The 22,143-nt window shown below is 41.4% G+C and overlaps 1 protein-coding gene and 1 long non-coding RNA gene across 2 annotated transcripts in view; one reads left to right on the forward strand and one right to left on the reverse strand.

The window, feature by feature from the left end:
* The window catches only part of LOC139634018 (gamma-enolase), a 24,887-nt gene extending 3,259 nt beyond the window's left edge, over window positions 1-21,628 (forward strand). The window contains exons 2-13 of the mRNA XM_071500240.1: window positions 8,071-8,156; window positions 8,623-8,718; window positions 9,347-9,405; window positions 12,070-12,139; window positions 13,300-13,433; window positions 13,600-13,691; window positions 13,902-14,032; window positions 14,216-14,413; window positions 14,501-14,702; window positions 18,126-18,234; window positions 18,360-18,418; window positions 20,786-21,628. Coding sequence (XP_071356341.1) covers window positions 8,072-8,156; window positions 8,623-8,718; window positions 9,347-9,405; window positions 12,070-12,139; window positions 13,300-13,433; window positions 13,600-13,691; window positions 13,902-14,032; window positions 14,216-14,413; window positions 14,501-14,702; window positions 18,126-18,234; window positions 18,360-18,418; window positions 20,786-20,855 — 1,305 coding nt within the window. The 5' untranslated portion in view covers window position 8,071 and the 3' untranslated portion in view covers window positions 20,856-21,628. The remainder of the gene's footprint in view (window positions 1-8,070; window positions 8,157-8,622; window positions 8,719-9,346; window positions 9,406-12,069; window positions 12,140-13,299; window positions 13,434-13,599; window positions 13,692-13,901; window positions 14,033-14,215; window positions 14,414-14,500; window positions 14,703-18,125; window positions 18,235-18,359; window positions 18,419-20,785) is intronic.
* On the reverse strand, window positions 5,720-6,578 carry LOC139633554 (uncharacterized). The gene is made up of 3 exons (XR_011693779.1): window positions 6,430-6,578; window positions 6,036-6,091; window positions 5,720-5,937 (listed from the first exon to the last, which is right to left on the reverse strand). It is a non-coding gene; the product is annotated as an uncharacterized lncRNA (long non-coding RNA).
* Window positions 21,629-22,143: the final 515 nt, after the last annotated feature.

Raw genomic sequence — 22,143 nt, forward strand, 5'->3', positions numbered from 1 at the left:
TTTGTGAAGCAGCTTAAGCTCCACACGTAGAGTCCTACACTTCCCACAGTGCAACTTAATATGTATAAATGGCCACACACAGTAAATGGCCTGTGGTAAATGGCCACATCTTTCAAACTCAATATCCCGGTTTGTGAGGCTCTCAGCTCCCTTCAGGGTCACAGGAAGAATCGTACATTACACAACTGTTTTCGAGGTCGGAGGAGTAACTGGTCTTGGTGTGACGTTGGTGAACTGTCCCTTTAATCTTCAAGACTGGAACTGAAGAAAAACATCTGGAGATTTTCAACCTAATATTTATCCAGATGTCATTACTGTCTCTCTCTCTCATTTTACTTCCACCTCTCTCTCTCTCTTTCTCTCTCTCTCTCTGTTGTTTTCCCCTTTGGTCTTCCTTCCGCTTCATCCCTCCATCCTCCCTATCTAACGCAGTTAGATGATATACACGTTCCCTCTGTTCTCCTTGTGTGCCGTCATCCCTATCTCTCTCTCTCTCTCTCTCTCTCTCTCTCTCTCTCTTTCTCCCTCATTCACTCTCTGCCTGGCTCACCCACTCTTGTGTGTGTGTGTGTGTGTGTGTGTGTGTTTTCAGTGCTGGTATATTTTCTGCTGAGCACTGCAGTCTCTGGTAGGTGTGGTGTGGTGCGTTCATGGGTGTCCTCCCTCTCTCTGCTGCTGCTGCCGCTGCTGCTGTAGAGCTTACATAACACACACGGCAACGAGCACAAACAGCGCCGGGCGAGAGACACAGACACAGAGGGAGAGAGAGAGAGAGAGAGAGGGATGAGAGATGTGTCATACAGACAGAACATGTGTTTATGGATATGAGATGAGATAATATTGAGAAACACTTGTCATGAATACAGACGTTATTTGACAAACATTCAAGCAGCTTATTATTAAAGTAAATGAGGTTTTACTGCTCCTTCGCATGAAGCGGCACATGATACCAAAGGTACAGAAGCCTGTTTTATTATTATACTTGTAAAAGTTAAAGGCTGCTAGTTGTACAAAAAAATGACATGAAACATCACAGACTGTGTGGAGGCAAATTTAGGACTGAAACATCACCTTAGTGTCAGTTTGATGTTTCCAAACCAACATATTTACAAGATCATGAAATTCTGGAGAAATCTTTAAAAAAATGACAAAACATTTTTTTTGTGGTATAAGGAGCCTGAACCTGTGTTTGGAATAAGGTTATGTAAAAGTTTGACATGATGAGACAAAGACGAGGAGGCCTGACTGTTTCCCCTAACGCCAACCAAATGAACTTTATTAACCACTACCCCACCAAAATGACCTGAAAATAAACCTAATGAGGTTTATGGTAATGATGTTGTCATGCAATGAAAATCAGTCATAATGTCACGCAAAGCTGAGCCATCACTTCTCACAGGGGGTGATAGGAGGTTGTAGGATTACAGGAACCATGGTAGTTGAGTTGAGCACGTCAGACTGAAATGTTTAGAGGTGTTCGCACTGGAGGTGGAGAGAGGAGCCGGTCGTCGTAGACTTTTTTAAACAGTTTGTACTGGAAGATGCTGATAGTGTCGTGGTGGTCCTGTTTTCCTCAGCTGACTGAAATCAAAACAAAACCGCCTGTAGCTTGTCACTTGCTTCCCGACTCTGTCATTTAATTTTACCTCACAACATGAAACTGATCAGAAACGAGTGGAATGAAGCTCATTCATTTCACAGCAAATAAAACAATGAAAGGTTAAATTAGCAGTGAGGCACTTGCTCTGCCATCATAATATTACTGTTTCATTGATGCAGGTTGATCATGAAACTATACAATGTTAATTAATGTTCAATATTTGCACAAGCCAGTGGATTAATTTGTCATCTGACAACTTTAATAGAGCTGACATTGACAGTTATGTTAACTGGAAACTTCATGACCGCTGGTCTGACATTAACTGACAGTGTGTTCGGTGTCTTACCTTCAACATTTGTTTCAAGTTTCAATGCAGTTGCTGTGTCCTTTTTTAAAAACCTTTTGTGGATCTGGCAAATTCATCCCATTCATCAGTTTGGTCAAAGGAAAGTGAAGAAAACAAGTCAAGGTTTTCGGCCATTGTCTTGTTCTCACACGGGGTTTATTCAGAGACATTAAAGTGTTCAAAGATTCAAAACCTCAGTGTGACATCAGAGAAAAATGGACGCCATGTGAATATGATCTATCGGACTAAGACACTACTTCATTTTGTCTAGTACTTTGGTTTATGACCAAATAAATAACCACAAAACAAACAACATTCCCATCAGTCCCAATGCTACTTCGTATATTAGCAAATGTTAGCATGCTAACACACTAAACTAAGATGGTGACAGTGGTAAATACTGGCTAAACATCAGCATGTTAGCATTATCTTTGCAAACAGGTTAGAATGCACCACTGTAGTAGAACCTCGCAGAGCAAGTACTGCGTGAGATAGAGTTTGGTGAATCGTGGAGATATTTATGTCCAGGTGAGATTTAGAGAGATTCGTGGATGCTGTCTAAAGTTTGACTGGTGCAGAAACATTAATGAATATGTATCAATGTTCAAACGCCTGCTTTGATGCTCCGGGGATGTGATCAGAAACAAGAAATAGAGCAGAAATAGCAGAATATCTAATATGTTCCTTCTGTACTGCTGCTCCACCCTCAGGAGGTACTGTTTGGAAAAAACTGCAGTACTGCAGGGTGGGGCTTCAAAACAGCATCAAAAGAGAGAGAGAGAGAGAGAGAGAGAGAGAGAGAGAGAGAGAGAGAGAGAGAGAATAAAAAAACAAACTAAAATTAATAGAGGCCAGGAGAGAAAATCACCCACGCATCAATCCCCTTGACTCCGAGTGTGTGGATGTTGCAGCGAGCTGGAGGCGACTCAGGCACCTTATCTGCTCCTTCTTGTGCTGAGCACCATTTAAACATTTTACACATTTTGCTGACACTTTATCCCCAGTGACTTACAATGAGTATAAGAACTGAATAAGCATAAACTCGCAGGTCGTCAGTGTTGTAATCGACCAGCGGCGGCGGGGACAAGGCCACCGTCACAATGGGAGGAAAATATCCCTGAGTCGCTCAGAAAGACCATGTACCGTATGACACAGGGGTGCTGAGAGGACGGGAGCAGAGACAGGAGGAGTCATGTGATTTCGTAGCAGGTTAAAAGCAACACACAGGGGGAATTTATGTCCCAGCGGAGGAGAAGAAAGGTGACAGGGAGACTATTAAACGACAGAAATGTGTCTTCAGGAAGGTTTCACATAAAACAGTGTGTGTTTGCTTTCAGGCTGAGAGGCAGCTCAACACCAGAGGGAAATCACAGAGGAAATGAGACAACAAAGGAACTCCAATTATGCAGAGAAAGAGCTAGAATATCATTAGTTTCAGATCACATCAACACTGTTTTAATATCCATAAATATACATAAACATAAATATGCATAAATCTGTGTTGGGAGTTACAGGATACAGAGAAAGAAAGAAAAAAAAAGACATAAGGACAAGATCTTACACAAGAGAGATGCACAAGTTCACATAATCATATTTACATGAGACGATACTGTACATTGACTCAATAAGGATTTTAATGAGTTTAAAGTATGAGGAGACATAAAAAGAACAATATTCATTATTTGTTCTGAGACTGTCCTCCATTGAGAAACGAGCCCACAGGTCGTCTGTCAGCAGGTTGTTATGACCCATAGTTAGGTTTTGTTGCTAGGCGACATCTAGTGGTCGTAGTGATGATGACAGGAGCAAAGGGAAAAGTGCGGTGACGTAGTTTATAGAGCGACAGAGTCCACGTCAGGAGGAGGTTGGGGTGGATGGATGAATATGACCCAGGAGAGCGGTGTTCGATTCCCATGTGACAGGAGCAGTTTATGTTGTTTCTATTATCCATGACCGTTCGTTGTTATTATTGTAACCATGACAACAAAGATCATCTAATGTTGAGGAAGAACTTATTTTAACCCAAATCACCATCTTTTCCTAAACCTAACCAAGACATGGCTGCTACTAGTATACTCTCAGTACACCCCATGTGTTTATTATTGTAACCATGACAACTGAGGTCTCACTTGGCGTGATTCGGGAAGGTTGAACAAAACGACCTATGTGGTTGTTTGGGTTGCAGGACAGGCTGGTTATTAAAGCACATTGTGGGTGTAAGCTGTCTCAACTCAAATATAAATTCACACCTGTTTGTCTTCTATGCAAAGTTTTGTACAAATGGGAAGCTTCTGTCCTCTGAGTCACAAAAACACAGTAGGAGCTGCAACAACTAATGACGTTCAAATATAAATATGCTTGATAATAAATCCAATATTTTTGGGTTTGTTGGACGGAAAAAAAGACACTTCTAGACATCACCTTGGGCTCTGGGATTGTGATGTGATATTTTCTGACTTAATCAATTAATTGAGATAATAATCAGGAGCAGTGAGCACAGTGGCAAGTTTAAAAATGGGGCTTTCTCCCTGTAGACACTTCCATGATAAGCTAAACTGACACAGCTCGGTCCTGGGGAGGAACTTCCATCCCAGAATAATCCTGTTACCAAGCAGAACCAGAGCTGAGGAGGGTTCAACAAAAAGACACTGCAGCCACCTTTTGTTTTGTTTCACCACTCAGTGATAGTGATGGGGGTGGTGCAGCCACTAACACCTAAATGGAGTTGAGCCATTATCAATAAATTATTGTTATCATTTACACTGGTGCTGCATTGATGAGTACACTGTAAAAGCAGCCAGCACACCTTCTACTCTGAATTTACTACACATCCTTCTGTCTCCAGGCCTGTGTGGAAAGAGCAGCCTCAGTACTGTGACATGTTTCTGCAAGCTAGCAGCGAGCCAGATTTAGCTCCTCACAGATCAATGAAGTATTCATACAGTATGGAGACGAGGACGGCTTGAAAGCCCTTTTTTTTGACATATTGTTGCAGCGCTGCATGCCTGGAATATCAATGAGGAGGATGAGGGAAAACACCCACAGAGTAGATTAGCAGTGGATGATAGTGAAATGAGGATGGAGTCTCCCCGTGTTTTGGAGTTTGTGTTCATGAAGGTTAATAATGTCATGGTGATCCAGAAATTCAATGCGTCTTCAAACAGAATTAATGCATTTTTAATCAGGCGGTCCGAAGCTGCTCAGAGAGAAATGAAAGAGAAACGACTCCTTTCATGTCGTCCAGTAGAAATGGATGTGAGAATGTGCTGTACAGTGGAAGCTTGTTAAGGATGTAAAGACAAAGTTGGCTTTAGGGAACATGTAATTTTGTGCTCCTGAATTTTCATCAGTGTGTGATTCCCGGCCTTGAGGTCAAATCTGAACTAAATACAAGCTCTACTTCACTTTCTGCAGACCAGGGTTTGGTTGTACTTCTAACTAGTTTCAAACTAGATTTATTAAATCAAGTTGCACCATTAAAATGTAAAAAAAATGTTTTAGCTAATGCTCTGTTATGTGTAAAATAGTTGTTTGAAAACATCATGTAGCACTGTGTTATCAAAAGAAATCAACTATAACAGAAAGTCACAGCAGCATCCAAAGCTGTGACATAGGCTAACAGTTAAAACAGTTAGCAGTTAGCAGATGTGACTAATTACTACTTTATTTATGTTGTTTTGTGGTACAACCAGTATTAATTTAACAATCTGTAAATCTCCACTCACACAGTTTTCATCATACTAAATTTTTAATGACAAAAATGAACAGTTAGGACAAAAAAACATGATGATGCAGCTTGGGGCCATATCAGTGCTGTGTAAAAGTGGCCTGTGCTGCTCGTCGGGTGTTTTTTTTTTTTTTAAGTGTGAGATTGATGCAGTTGTACTCTGGCACACTTAGGTGTGGTCGAGCTGTTTTTCAAAGAGTTGGAAGGCACCCAGAGGTGCATCTTTCCTGCATTAGCACTGCAGGATTTTCCGATCAGTCTCTCCTGGGAGAGAAGAAGCAGCAACAGTAAACAGCAGTGATAGAGAGAAGAACCTAGAATGATTGTGAAAACAGAACCAGGGTCAGACTGATGAAATTTACCTCCAGAACCTCTCTACTTTATTTTCCCCAGGTAAAAGTCTATTTTAAAGAAAGGCCTGGTCAAGAAGGGAGCCATCAGCAACAAAAAGACAAACACAGCTGTCACAAAGAGCATAGAGAATAAAGGTGTACACATGTAGCCTACAATATTCAAACGTATTGATCACTGCAAAAGAGGGTTTACAGCTGATATCACAGGTATGAACCATTCCTGATACTGTATAAGAAATACTGATGTAGAGAACACTAGCAATGGTAGGTAAATGTGAAGCATTTCATACACAGTCTATTGGAGTCGATTGGACTGTAGGAAAGTGACAGTCTTGAATGGTAAAGGTGCAGCTGACTTGACACCACTGTGCCACCTCAGCAGGTGTGAGGTTGGAGGTTTTACCTGATACGAGAAGCAGAGGTTGATGTTTTCAGAGTCTGGTTGTGTTGGAAAAAAAAACGTAATGGAAAGACACTTATTTCTGAATAAAGGTATGTTTACATGGAGAAGTAGGTAAAATATAAGAGTTATGTTAAATATAAACACTGTTATGGCATCTTTCAAATTTTAAGCTCAGCTGGTCTCCTGCTGGAGCAAGAGGTCAAAGTGCACAAAGTGGGTTTTACATTAAGACATAAAGACGACTTAGATCTAATTAGAGTTGGCTGTTTAAAGTTGCTGTTGTTTTTAAGGATAAAGGTGCCATTACTTAATATTCTTCTTAACATCAAGAAATCTGAAAAAGACACAAAAACCAATCATTTATTAGTTTGCCACAATAGCTACTTTCTGACTTCACAATCCATATTTTACACTTTTCCCATGAGGCTCTGAGCCTCTCTTCTGATTGGCTGACTGTTTTCAGAGTGATCCAATAAAAATATAGTAGATTTCCAGTAAACACTCAGAGAAACCAAATCCTGAAAGGTCGGATTGTGGGTCCAGGTGGGCGGGGCTTGGGACATGGCAGAGGGTGGTGACTGCTTTCTTGTGACATCACAAAGTTCCAGAAGTCCTGTCGGCTGGTTTTAAGGCTCAGTTTCTGAATACAGGCTGTGTGCATTTCTCTGTGGACTGAGGCTTTGATACTTTCACAGTATTAATATAGAACCTAGACCTGCTTTATAATCACAAACACATGGACATCTTCCTTTATACTATATGGGACCTTTAAATGAGTCCTAAAGATATATGGTTTCAGTTTAAAGGCCCCTAAAGCCGTTGGCTACTGTAGTTTTTCTCAAATATTCAAAAAGCACTAAATAGTGAATTTGCCGGAGACTCTCTTGAGCGGCCGATTAATCCACATTTGGTGCTCTAGTGAGTATTTGGGGCAGCAGGATGGTGTGTGTGTGTGTGTGTGTGTGTGTGACTGAGTCAAAGTAAACTGCAGTGTGTGTGGGAACATGTCGCCCAGTGCAACAGTGTGGCTCACTCATGTGTTGTTAATCGTTTCTGGACAACAGTGGAGCTCTGTGGTCAGAGGAATAAGACGTATCAGGCTCTGATACACACACTATCACACAGTGTTAGTCTGATCAAATCATTGCTGGTTTTGTTGATGATAAGAAAAATAAATAAGATTTCAGTGCAGCCTCACCAGATCATGACCGATGGCAGGTTCTAGTCTGGATGTAATCAGTGGCAAACTGATGCATAATTTACTGCTCTCTGTTGCTGAAGAATTTTACTGCAACCTGCTTCCAGAAACAGCAACTGCAGTGTGTGTGTGTGTGTGTGTGTGTGTGTGTGTGTGTGTATGTGTGTGTGTGTATGTGTCTGTGTGTGTGTGTGTGTGTCTGTGTGTGTTTGTAGTGCATATGTGTGTGAGGTAACCCAGTCCTGTGTGGTGAGCTTTTATTTTCACAGTGAATCTGCAGTGATGTCATCTCCTCTGACAGGTTGTTGTCTGTATATGTGCAATGTGAAAACATCTGTTCACCATGAGTCTCTGTTCTTCTTGAACCATGTCTCCAGCAGAGTTCACCTGTAAAGCAGTTATATCACAGCCTCTTTCCCTCTGTGTGTCTCTGTGTCTCGCAGGATGTCGATCGTCAGCATCGTTGCCAGGGAGATCTTGGACTCCCGGGGAAACCCCACTGTGGAAGTGGACCTTCGCACAGAGAAAGGTGACCGTCGACCAGCCTGTCTGCAAATATTCAAGGGAAATTAAAAAAAGAAAAAAAAGAAAAACAACATTGCCTTCACCTCAAAGACGTCTGCTCAGATTCATCATGTCAGAAATTTGCCTAAAAGTGTGAAGAAAGCTTCGCAGCGCAGCAGCATCTCCGCTGTAGCTGTGGATTGTTTCTGACATCAAATGACCTTCATTTGACCTCTGTCCAGACTGATCAGTTCTCAGTTAAGGGCTCAGATTCTTCTTGCAGGCCGACAGTATAAACATGCTTCGACAACCTCAACCAGATCAAAACAAATAATTATGATAAAGTTGATGAATTTTCAAATAAATGAAATCAGTTTTCCTTTAGACTTTATTTCTGAGTTTTAGGTCAGATAAAGAAAAAAGTCAGTAGAGTTAAAAACTACCATATTGGTTCCTGACTCTCTCAAACATCACCTTTATTTGTCTGTCAGGTCTGTTCAGGGCTGCAGTGCCGAGCGGAGCATCCACAGGTATCTATGAAGCTCTGGAGCTCCGAGATGGAGACAAGAGCCGCTACAAGGGCAAAGGTACGAAGACAACTCGACTCTGTGGAGGTGGATGCTTACAATCTTTAAAAATGTGAAGCTGCATTAAATGGTTTTTGTGACCACAAGGGGGCAGACTCAAAAACATGCAAACACAAACAGCCCTCATTTAGCCTTCTTCCAGCAGCAGCAGGGGGGAAGCTAATTTCATATTGTGGGACAGCCTGGATACCTGTTTCCCGCTTCTTCTAGTCTTTTTGTTAAGCTAAGCTAATTGTGTGCTAACTCGACTTTGATATTTAGTGCAATGATCAGCGTAAGACAGCGTAAGAAAATGTTAAACTATTCCTTTAAGACAGCTTGTCTGTTAAGAATTCCTGTGTATGGTTTAATATTTGGGATTGAAGCTGAAAATCCAAAACATGAAGCTAAAAAAAGCTAAAATCTGCTTTAAGCTGCAGAGCTCATATTCATTCTTTGTGGGATTGATGCTACGAGAGTCAGTGTTAATCAAAAGGAGCTCTGAAGGCTGGTTTGGGACAAAGAGCAGATTTACATGAACAAACCTCAAACAGAGATGACCAGCTTTACTACAGCCCCGCTAATATTTCTGTTTTTCTCTTTTACTTGCTTTTCTGACTCACTTCCTCTCATTGATTTCCTCTTCTAGGTGTTTTGAAGGCAGTCGGTCACATCAACGACACTCTGGGTCCAGCTCTTATAGCCTCAGTAAGTCACCAAAAATGTTCACACAGTTAATTTGTCATTAACCAAATTTGAAAGCTTTAATGTCTCAGTAAATTCTGAGCAGGCCTGAGACTCAAGGAGGGAATTAGGCTCTGAGCAGCCGTTCCTGACCTTTTACACCTCATGGCCACTTGAAAATCTCAAACATGTTCTGACCTTGTAACAATATGGAGGCCAAATACTGCTTCTCAGAGCACTTTTTATTTGAATAATACTGATCGAACATTCAGGACTGAACTGAAAGCAGGGGAAGCTAAATTTTTATTTTCTGTTTGACTGTCAATTATCGATTCACCATCTTTCCATTTAATTCTTCCTGTTGCTAACCAGCTATCAAGCTAACAAGTATACGATGTGGTCTGGCCTCAAAGTTGTCCGACAACATAATAATTCCTACCATTGGCTTATCACAGTGATAGGCCTGACTAAAAGGAAAAAATGACAGAGTTTTTCAACATTTTGAATGTTTTTAATTATATATATTTATATTTATATATTTTTAAAAATATAATTACATATTTTATCCATATTTTATTTTATTTTATTTTTACTGTTTTGCCAATGATTTGTCGACCCACTTGCAGTAACTTTGAAGCCCCCGGCCCACAGGTTGGGAACCACTGTATTAAAGGAACAACTTCTGGGGATTGGGTGGTTTGCACATCCTAGATGAAAGTTGTTAGGCTGCTAAAAGAGAAATTTATCTTTTTTTATCAGGTCTTTCATCCGATGATGCTCAGTGTTGGTTCCAATCTTCTCAGCTCCACCTGGGCTCTGAGATCTTTTTAATCAGGCTGTAATAACTAAACTGAAACCCCAGACTTCAAACGTCCTGTTAGAAACCTGCGGGTGATGTCTGAGGTGTTGTATCATGTGTTTTTTCTGTTTGTGTTCAGATTGAATCAGGTGTATCATTTAGTGAAGCTGAAAATGTCCAGATTGTGAACAAACCGACGCCGCACAGCAGGAAACACTGAGAGCAGATTCAGTCGATCAATGTACAGATGACTATCACATCTGGATGGGCAGACAGGAAACTGTGAGAGTAAGGAGAAGTGTAGACAGCTACACGTGTGTGTGTGTGTGTGTGTGTGTGTGTGTGTGTGTGTGTGTGTGTGTGTGTGTGTGTGTGTGTGTGTGTAGAGATGCTGTGAATGAAAGATGATGATAATTCATCTGTGTGAGTATAAAAGTGAATGAGGTCTGTGTGTTAGTGACAGTCTTCCTGTGTGTGCGTTTGTGTGTGTGTGTGTGTAAAGACTTATACAAAAGTATGATTCCGATATCTGCAGCAGTGCAGCATGGGTAATTTCCTCCAGGAACAGATGCTGGGAAATGAATCTCGATGATCAGTCAGGCGGGAAAAAAAAACAGCCGAGCAGCTCAGAGCTCCTGAACATCACATCAGAGCAGATCAGGGAGACGGATCGGTACTCTGCACTGGTGTGTGTGTGTGTGTGTGTGTGTGTGTGTGTGTGTGTCTGTCTGTGGGGCGTCATTATTCTTTAAAACACATGTAAACAACCAGAAATTTGAGAAAAGTCATAATAAAAAGTTGAAATAATAATGTAGTTCAAGAAACAGTAACTGGTCTGATTGCTCTGTTACTCTCAGTCTGCTTCTTTAAACTTTTGTGGAAGTGACTGTTTTCTCAGAATGCGTTGCAACAGTCTCAGAACAGACTTGAAGCTGAAGCATTTATATGGGATTGTACAACAACAAAAGTCTTGGTTTAAAACACATCTCTCCTCCTCACAAGACATCTACAGTAACTACTGTAAAAAATCATTTACTTATATGTTTTCTTCTTTTAAAATCACATTTAACTCCACTTACAAAGAAAATATACTGTATATTTGAACACACATAATTGCATGTTGTCGTTCAGCTACTCTGATGCGTTTTTGATAATGTACTGAATGTGCATCAGAAGTTTCATGACATGTTTTCGTTCTTCTGAAGCCTCTTTTCCTCAGCTTTAGAAGATCCTGTACTTCTGGATTGTTTTCTTTGACTTTATTAGAGGTTATTTGGATGATAGATAATTTATGGAAAACTACACGATATTAACTTTTTGGTGTTGTTGGAAATCTGCATTTGTAATGTTATTGTGTTATTTGTGTGACTGTGGATCGATGCAGTTTAACATCGAGTCAGATTTTAAGATGAGATGAACATGTTTCTCTCTCTTATCTCATATTAACATGAACATCAGCTGACATGTAACTGGAAGATTTCAATGAGTTAAAAGCTTAAAACAGAAAAACTGTGACTTCCTGTGGTTTAGTTGTTTGTGCAGCCTGAAGAGGTATCACATGTATGGTTTTCTAGGTTGTAAAGTATCCATACAGGAGCTTCACTCAGAGCAGAGACGTCCACAACATGGACATGACGTTACATTAATAAGTACAACAATCTGTAGTTTTTACGTCCAAATCTGATCCTATAAATCAGCAAAAAAGAAGCAATATAATTACTCAAATAAATGTCTGGAAAAACTGTTAATAAATAAATTAACAAACTTGTTATGACAAGAAAAATAGTGTTGTAACATTTTGTGAATTTAATATAAAAGATGTGCGTATATAAAGCTCCACTTGTGTGTGTGTATTCTCACAATGTGTGTCTGTGTTTGTGTGTCTGCAGGGCATTAGCGTGGTGGAGCAGGAGCAGTTGGACAACACGATGATCGAGATGGACGGCACAGAAAACAAGTGTGAGTCAAAACAAGACGGGAGCGAGTCGTGATGACTTAACACTGCATCATCATAGTGCACCAGCCAGCTGGAAACCTCGCTGCTACAGCAGCTCAGCCTCCACACACACACACACACACACACACACACACACATTAACAAAGTGCTGCGCAGAGCAACAGGAGGCATAAATACAGACGGAAAAAGACAGGGTGAACAGATCCCTGTTCCAAACAGGTTTTGGCAGGATCAAAGCAAACTCACATCCTTAATAAATAAACGCAGAGTTCATTTATATTAATCAGGCCGGCTAATCGTCTCAGGCAGGAGGGTAAACAGCCGTGAAAATGATGGTGTTGGAAATTAATTTCAGCCAGAGCAGGAAGTCTGTCAGACTGAATGTGTTGTGAAAGGTCCATGTAGAAATAAACACAATTATATCAGGATTTACAAGAACAAACAGCTTGTCACACTAACAAGTTTTATCTGGGTTTATAATGTGAGATATGAATGTAAAACTACTTTCTTCCTTTTTATTGATACAAAAACAAATCTCTCCTGTCATTAAATTAGCTGATAATAATTCATAGTAACAAGTTTAGGGCAGTTTATGAGTTTACTTGTAGGGGAACCATTATCGTCCTTTACTGTATTCAGAAACTGAGCCTTAAAACGAGCAGTCAGGACTTCTGGAACTTTGTGATGTCACAACAAATCAGTAACCACCCAAGCCCCGCCCACCTGGACCCACCATCCAACCTTGCAGGATTTAGTTTCTCTGAGTGTTTACCTGAAATCTGATATATCTTTATTTAATCACTCAGAAAACAGTCAGTCAATTAGCAGAGAGGCTCAGATCCTCTCTTCTGATTGGCTGACTGACCTGTTGTAACTAGAGCTCCAAAGAGAAGCCTGAGAGAGGAGATGTAAAACTACACTGAGATGGTTTTTGGCAAAACAACAAATACAGTATATCGTAACTTACGTATTAAAATGCTAAAACTGGACCTGACACGAATCTGAACGGCCGAACAAAGAAAGTTAAATCAAACTGGAGTTGAAATAAATAGAAAGAATGTTTTTAAAAATACCAAAAAAAGTCAAAATTTTACAAATTCACATTAGAGAGTTAAAAAAAACCCAACTAACATCACTTCCTGTTTGTTGTTGTGTTTAACAGCTCAGTTTGGAGCGAACGCCATCCTGGGGGTGTCTCTCGCCATCTGTAAGGCCGGTGCAGCAGAGAAAGATGTCCCCCTGTACCGCCACATAGCCGACCTGGCTGGAAACACAGAGCTGGTGCTGCCGGTTCCTGTAAGACGCAAACTCATTGCACAACACCTACACACAGCGGTGCCAACGTCTCTGTACACAGGGTCTCAGGGATTTACCTGATTCTCCCCTCCTCTCCTCTCCTCTCCTCTCCACTCCTCTCCTCTCCTATCCCCTTCTCTCCTCTCCCCTCCCCTCCTCTCCTCAGGCCTTTAATGTGATAAATGGAGGATCCCATGCTGGAAACAAACTGGCCATGCAGGAGTTCATGGTTCTCCCTGTCGGAGCCGAGTCTTTCAAGTAAGAATTCAACCTTTATGAACTAATGTGTATTTTCTTTTAGTTTTTCATCATTGAATACCTCACACATCCTTTTTGACAACCACTTCTGTATTCAAGGCAAAAACTATTTTATTATTATTTCACTTCTGTGTTTTCCTGCTTCTCTCATCCCTCATCATTTCTTTCCATCTTTCCCTGTGTCTCCTCCCTCCTCCCTCCGTCTCTCAGGGAGGCGTTGAGGATAGGGTCGGAGCTGTACCACACGCTGAAGGGGGTGATTCAGGAGAAATACGGCCAGGATGCCACCAACGTTGGAGACGAGGGAGGCTTCGCTCCCAACATCCTTGAGAACAGCGAGGGTGAGGAAGAATCTTCTGTCACTGAGACGTTTCACCACTGATGCTCTGTGATCACAGGAGTTGCTGATTTTAAGAGATTGGCAATAGAATCTGACATTTACTACTGAACCTGACAGTACTTTCTCGTGTCTCCTTCTCCCTCCTCTCCACCTCCTCTCCATGCTCCCTCCTCTGACCCCTCAGCTCTGGAGCTGCTGCAGACCGCCATAGAGAAGGCCGGCTTCACAGACAAGGTGGTGGTCGGGATGGACGTGGCCGCCTCAGAGTTTTACCGTGAGGGCAAATATGACCTGGACTTCAAATCCCCTCCAGATCCAGAGAGACACATCACCGCAGAGGAGCTGGCTGACATCTACCAGGGCTTTGTCAACAACTACCCAGGTGGAGGATCTTTGTTGCATTTGCATCAACGAGAGACGTAAAATGATTTAATGATTTTTTAAAACTTTTTCCCTCTCCTGTTCCCAGTGGTGTCCATCGAGGACCCATTTGACCAGGACGACTGGGAGGCCTGGTCCCGTCTGACAGCCCAGGTGGGGATCCAGGTTGTCGGGGACGACCTGACAGTGACCAACCCCAAGAGGATAGAGAAAGCTGCTGAGGAGCGAGCCTGCAACTGCCTGCTGCTCAAAGTCAACCAGATCGGCTCCGTCACCGAGGCCATACAGGCGTACGTCTGCTTTATGCAACAGCTCAAGAGGGTTCAAGATCAGAAGCTGGTGTCCATCACAGTTTGTGCAAAATAGAAGTGACTTCATAGAAAAGTTGACGAAACACAGCTGTGAATGGTCTGTTTCCAGTATCACCGCTAGCTTGAGGTTAAGATTCACCTGATGCAACGCTGTCACTAAAACCTTTATTCCCCAGCCTCTGAAGCAGATAGAAACATGAAATGAAAACCATTTGTGACCTGAAAAATTTTATTGTAAATCAATTCACCCTAATATTCATCAACATAAAAAATAAAATAAAATAAATGTTAAAAAAAGTTGAACTGAACTGAGAATTTTGACAAATGTGCTTGTTTTTCCAGCCATCTACAGTTTCTAAGGCAAAGCCAATGGTTTACAAGGAAAGTCAAAGTTTTAATCTCTCAAATGTTTTTATTTCATGTGTTTATCTGCTTCAGAGGCTGAGTAATAAAGGTTTTAGTGAACGCCAGGCTTTTCAGAAAACACTCAAGTTGTCTGAGCTTTCAGAGGACGCCTCAGGTCTGAAAGGGTTAAACAACTGTCCAGTGAAAGAAAATGCGCACGACCATCCACAGCTGGTGGAGCGGATTCTCCAATCAGTGCCATTAAAGCACAGCAGAAGAAGAAACAGGTGGATTGTTTTTGAGTTGAATGATATAAAACCACTTCATGTAGAAACAGATGAAATATTTTACTAAAATGTTAAATCAGATCCACAGGTAGGACTCGTCCCTATCAATCCAATGCGCCGTGAACACAGCGTTGGCCTCGCGCTCCGCAAACCATAAATCTCTTCTCAGAAAGAAAAGGAAACCAACATGGCCGCCTAGGGCAGGCCAGTGACCTTGGACTGGCCAAAGAAGGTCGTCCATCTTGGCTGAGACAAGACGGAGGCCTGTAGGGAGATACAGAGAGACACAGCTGCTCTGCTATCAGTCACACATGTGGAAACACACACACACACACACACACACAGTCGGCATGTTGTCAGTCACATCAGTCGTTACCTGTCAGCCGTGTTGACCTTGTGCCACAGACACAGAGCGACAAACTGACCTTTACAGAAGATGAACGAGGGACAGGAAGTGACAGTGATTTTAGTATGAAGATTAGCTGTCAATCAAATGGACCGATGCAGCCGACTGGGACTGTTGTGCGTGCGTGTATCTTTTATTCGCTGATATCTTTGTGGAGAGAGTGTGTACTTCAGTCATGAGTGTGTGTGTGTCATCAGTCTCAGACTCAACAGAACGTCACTCGGGGTTATGAAGCCATCAGTCATGATGGTGTAGCAGGAGGAGCAGGAGGAGCAGGAGGAGGGGAGAGAAAAATTAAAAGATCGAGCTGAGGACAATAAAGATGATGTACTGTTTCAGTCACATGAAAAAACTTCCTGCGTCGTTAAGATGATATATTCTTCTAGTAGCTCAGCATGACTCGAGGCGTCAGCGCACACCTTCGTTTTCATGTCGTTAGCAGGTTAACGTGTCAGATGAGCCACAGGTGGGAATAAATCACAATCAGATTAATTAACCTGTGCAATAAGCATAAGTAATAAGACATGCTGTCATCCAGTGAGCTGAGATGATGAAGGTGAAACAGTTTTACATCTTGTGCCTCATGGATGAAATATGAAGCCAGAAGCTGCAGTTCCTCTAACGACCACTCTGGCTCCAGCAGTGAGTCAGTCCCACAGACTCCCATGTTCAAATGTCCAACTTTACAGCAGAAAGAAACATGTTTACAGCCTGGTACAGAAACTGTTCTGGTCTCTAGAGATCATTTCCTCCTTCATGACAACTGTACATGGGTGAATTTTTATAACTCACCCATTTACATTTTATTAAGGCTTAAAGTTATGTATAATTGAGGGCGTGGCCTCTTTGAGTGACAGGTGGGAGAGCGTATGCTTGCTGCATTTAGCATGTACTGAAGTCTCTGCTCCACACACGCTCCACCTCTTTGCCCGTTTTTGGATTAACTGGGATTTAGGGGCGGAGTCAGGCACTGCCAAGATGGTGACGGTGGAGCAGCTCACTCTGAGCTCCAAAACCGCTCTTCAGAAACCTGTGGGTGACGTCACAGAGGCTACGTCCATCTTTATTTGCAGCCTATGCTAGTGCTACAGGTGGATATGCTAATACATTTCTTCCACCATATTTTCAAATTGAAATATCTCAGCAACTATTTGATGGGTTATTTGTTTCAGAGATTCATGGTTCTCAGATGATGAATCCTGAAGAGGCACCGTTATGAAATTGATAGCTTTGGTTATTACTGAAATGTCTCAATAACCATTGGAGACTCAAAATGTGCACACAACGCTTTAACAATCATCTCTACTCACACACAGTCTGCATCTTCTCGTGTCCTTAACTCATCTCAGTGCGTCCACAGTCTCGTTGTGGAAGTGAAGTGAAAGAAATGGGACAAAACATCTCGCAGTGGTCTCGACAGATGTGGAGCCAGAGGGCCGTGGTTGTGTTTTTGTGACAGGAAATGTCATGTTCATTGTGTTGCTTCCTGTTTGAAATGTGTTCAGTCTTCACAACTAACCACTGAAGAGGATTTAGAAATAAAACTGCCTTGTCCTGGGATGAGATGCTTTCTGGAATCATGAGAGGAAGTAGGAGAAACACAGCCCACCCCCTACATGACTCCCTGAGTCCTCCGAGCAGCAGCCTCAACGACAGGCTCTGGCATTTCTGTCTCTGGCATTCTTGCACACACACTTTCTATTTTATCTGTTTCTTTTAAATGTTATTTATTTTATTCTACATTTTTTTATGCCTACGTGTCAGTGACAACCAAAGCTGCAGGTGTACTGTACTGTTCTCGATATCTCAGTAATGCCTTGACAGAATTTCTTCAAATTTGGCACAAACATTCATTAGGACTCAAGGATGAAGTCAATAGATTCTGGTGGTCAGAGGTCAAAGGTCAAGGTCACAGTGACCTCACAAAACATGATTTTCACCTTGTGAATGCAATATCTCCATAACACTTTGAGGCAACTTGTTCAAATTTGGTAAAAATGTTCACCTGGACTCAAGGACAAACTGATTAGATCTTGGTGGTCAAAGGTCAAAGGTCAAGGTCAGTGTGACCTCACAAAGCACTTTTTAGCCATTACTCAAGACTTCAACAGCAATTATGACAAAATTTCACAGAAATGATTAATATATTATATGACTCTGGATAAACAGGGATGTAATCTGACACTAGTCTGAGTGGTGGAGGCAAATAACCATGAGGTTAACAGTTCAAGTTATATTTTAGCCTCATTCCAGGTATATTTTTCACACTATTGCTAAACTGTGGCAACATCTGAACCCACCCCTCTCCCTCCTCACAGGGGCTGATAAACAGTGATGTTCTCTCTGTCTGTCTCCGTCTCTCAGGTGTAAACTGGCTCAGGCGAATGGTTGGGGTGTGATGGTCAGCCATCGCTCAGGAGAGACAGAGGACACCTTCATCGCTGACCTGGTGGTGGGACTGTGCACTGGACAGGTACACACACACACGCACACACACACACCATATTGACCCATGTTTGTTTCCCAGAGGCTTACCAAACCATAACTGTAACCACTACATGTTTATTGTCTCTCTCTCTCTCTCTCTCTCTCTCTCAGATTAAGACTGGCGCCCCCTGTAGATCTGAGAGACTGGCCAAGTACAACCAGCTCATGAGGTCAGTGACTTTCTTCCTCTGAGGGTTACGGGTTAAAAGAAGTGAGATATACTTTGACTGAGAAAGAAGAGTAAATAACAAATAATAAGTTATATCATCTGCTCTGGTAGCTTTATTAAGCTCCTCTGTTGTAAAGGAAAGAAAAACTGACATTTTGAGTGTAACTTTTCTTTTCTAAAACTTTAATAATTTGACCTTTTTCCAAATTTTGTGTTCATTGGGCAAAGAATCTTTTCAAATCATTTCAACATCCACTTTATTTTGATTTTTTTTCCTTTGCATGTTCATTACTTCATTCCATCAGTTGCTAATTTATCTTATTAAGAAAAGGAAAAACAAGAGGTCTGGAGAGTCAGAGTCAGAACTGTCAGGCAGGTCTGGACGAGATGAGTGTGGCTCAGTGTGTGAGACCAACAAGCTGAAGGATCAGGAGGCTGCTTATATACACGTGGCCACTCCCATCCGTCAGGTGCTACCTGTTGCCTCGATGATGCAACAGGTGGACAGAGGGGTGGGTAGCCACAGTAACACTTACACTAGAGAACAGACAGGTGGCAATTCAGTGAACTTTGTCTTTACAGGATCGAGACTCATTAAAAGCTGTTATACTGTTGTAATGTTATACATTACATACAAGATTCTTGTTGGAAAGTTGCTATTTCTAAATCATATCTTTAGCATTAGTTTTAAAGGTGCGGTGTGTAGCCTACCCTGCATGATTTAATATGTAACTTTCACTTTGTTTGCCATTCATCACTCCCTGTATTCTCTTTTGGCTCCGAATCCGAGCTATAGCCATGCTCCTCAGGTTCCTGCTTTGTCTGAGTGCTTAGCATCAGAGAGCTAATTGACGTGACAGGCGACAGCAGCACTGGTGTCACCCCATGCGTCCGAGCCAGTCAGCAGCAGGGGGAGGAGGAGGAGGAGGAAGAGGAGGAGGAGGAGGAGGAGGTGGGATCGGCTGAGCTGCTGTAATCCCATCGGACTGCTGAGGAGACGCAGGAGAGGTGGAGGGTGGAGAGACTTACGGGGCATTAACCAGCGATAAACGCTAATCACTGCAGTCAAGCATGCACACACACGTGCACACACGCACCAGAGGAAATGAGCTATTTATACAGTAGGAAGTTGTTATACAGTGGCAGTTATGTGAACACAATCACTGGAAATGTGGCACTAAATAAAACTAATTTAGTGTCGCAAGAAAAACACGCACAGAAAGAGAGAGAGAGATTCTGAGTAAGAGTCATATTATGTATTTTGCTTATTGTCAACGAATGTATGTCCACAGGTGATATCTTATTCCTATGAGCCACAGAGCCTCATAATTGTGAATGTGCGATAACATCTGTACACTTTGCATTTATACATCTCATAGATGCAATTGCTTTAGTATTAATTATCGTATTTATTTATGTTCTCAGGGGCTGCAGAATAAATTTTGTTCTTCAATGATGTGCAGTGACAATAGAAGCATTCTATTTTGTTCTATTCACTGTTGCATTAGGTGACATGTTCCTCCATCACCATGAACACACACACTGTAGTTTGATTTGACTGAATCCCACACACACTGTCCTGCTGCCTCAAATAATCACTAGAGCAACAAACGAGGATTAATCCGCTGCTGAAAATAGTCCCCAACAAATGCACTATTTCCTCCTGTCTGAGTAACTTTGATTCAAACTACAGTTACCAGCTGTTTTGAACAATGACTGAGAGTTTTTAGAAATGAAACTATATATTTATGAAATACTTTTTAAGACTTAAATCTTCAATAGGAGCCAGTGAGGTTGGAGTTGAGAGCCACATATTTTTATATTTTATTTTATTGAGATGTGGACCGACATGTTTGTGCTAAGTTTTGATTTATCTCAACAGAGGAGGAGTCTGTTGAGACCAGAATCAGAGACTAGCAGACGGATCAGAAGCGTTAGCGTAGTTAGCATCTTTTATTTGTTTATGTTGTTTGTTAGCTTGTAACTGGCAGTGGCTGACACAGTGTTTGTGGTTGTGCTAATGCTAACTCTGGCTCTCTGTACTGACAAGATTTCAGGTGTATTTAGCCCCGCCCCCCTGTCCCCACAAGTTAACAGGATTGGTTCCTCAGGTTCTATGACGTATGAATCCCTGGCTGTCTGAATCTGTTTTTAGGAGACTGTCATAGGTTCAAGGTGGAAACACTCAGTCATGGTGTTGACTGATTATTTCACTCATCATATGTCTTGTATTATATAAAAACATCATGTGAATGTCAACAAGATTAAAATTGTTTTCGATTGGAGGGTCTTTAAGATGAAGAACTCTTCTTCTTTTGGTTTTTATAATATCCCTCCACTCTTTCTCTCTCTCTGTTCTTCTCTGCAGGATTGAGGAGGAGTTGGGCGACCAGGCTCGCTTCGCAGGCCATAACTTCAGGAACCCCAGCGCCCTGTGAAACAGACGGACGGACGAATGACTTAAACACACACACAAACACGCAGACACACATAAACTGACAGACACAACAAACAGGGATCGAGCCATGTTCAAAGAAAGATCACACTGATTCATGAAAAAAAGACAAAAATAAAATATGCACTGGACATATAGGTAGAGGAGGTGATGCAGTATGCACACACACATGCACAGAGTACGAAGATGCAACACATGCTCACACACATGCAGGGGAATATTATAAAAATATTAACTTTATAAGCCAGACATGCACTGTTACTGTAGTTTTAAAGGAATAGTTCATGTACAGTCAGAGCACAGACCTGCAAAAATAAAGATTATTGTTGTAAAAACAGAGAGATACAAAAGTAGAGATATTATAGAATCATGTAGACTGAAGCACGCAACTGAAAGAGATAAAGAAAAACTTTCCACACCAAAAAAAAAAAAAAAAAAAAAAAAGGATTATGCATTTGCAGAAAGAAACACAAAACACAAGTTTCAGGGATTGAGTGAGGAAACTACACAAACACCTGAACACACACACTCACCTGGACACTGACGTACCTGCACTCCACCCACTTCTGACCCCTCCCCTCTCTCTTTTCGTCTCCTTTTTCTTCTTGTCGTGTCTGTTTCTCAGTTTCTCTTTTTCTCCCTGATGTGATTCTGATTATTTGTCCTTCATGCTCGAAATCCCAACTCTGTCCTAAAGAAAAAAAAAAAAAATCCAAACCCGAGTCCCCTTGTTCCTTCGGTTCTTCCTGAATGTCCATAGAGTAGCAGTGTTGAAAAAGAAGAAAGAGAATTAAAAAAATAAAATAACAGAAAGCCTGTCATTGAAAATAATGTGAAAATATGTGAAATAAAAAGATGGTAATTTACAATTTCAATCACAGTTAAAAAATGTGTTTGTGTTTTTTGTGTGTCTGTGTTTGTTGCTAAGAAACTTTCCTTAATGATGCATCATGTGACACAGAAACTTGTGACTCTATCTCTAAAACCTTTGACAGATTTTATGTTTTTTCTGTATCAAATTGTGGTGATATTTTAAACTCGCAAGTTACTTTTTTAAAAACTCAAACTGCTGAAGAAACGTACTGATAACCACAAAACTTTGCACATAAACTTCCAGCGACAGTACAAATGAATTTGAGTCCATTACAATCAAATACTTGTGCTTTTTAATGAATTTTAACTTTAACATGAAAACTTTACTGATGTACCAGGAACTGATGAAAAGATGCTGATGTTTCCTAAATAAAAGTCTGCATTCATTAAAACATCTG

The sequence above is a fragment of the Trachinotus anak genome, unplaced genomic scaffold, assembly GCF_046630095.1.
Source record: "Trachinotus anak isolate AG129_WGS33_773 ecotype Australia unplaced genomic scaffold, CSIRO_AGI_Tana_v1 ptg000016l, whole genome shotgun sequence".
Lineage (NCBI taxonomy): Eukaryota > Metazoa > Chordata > Actinopteri > Carangiformes > Carangidae > Trachinotus > Trachinotus anak.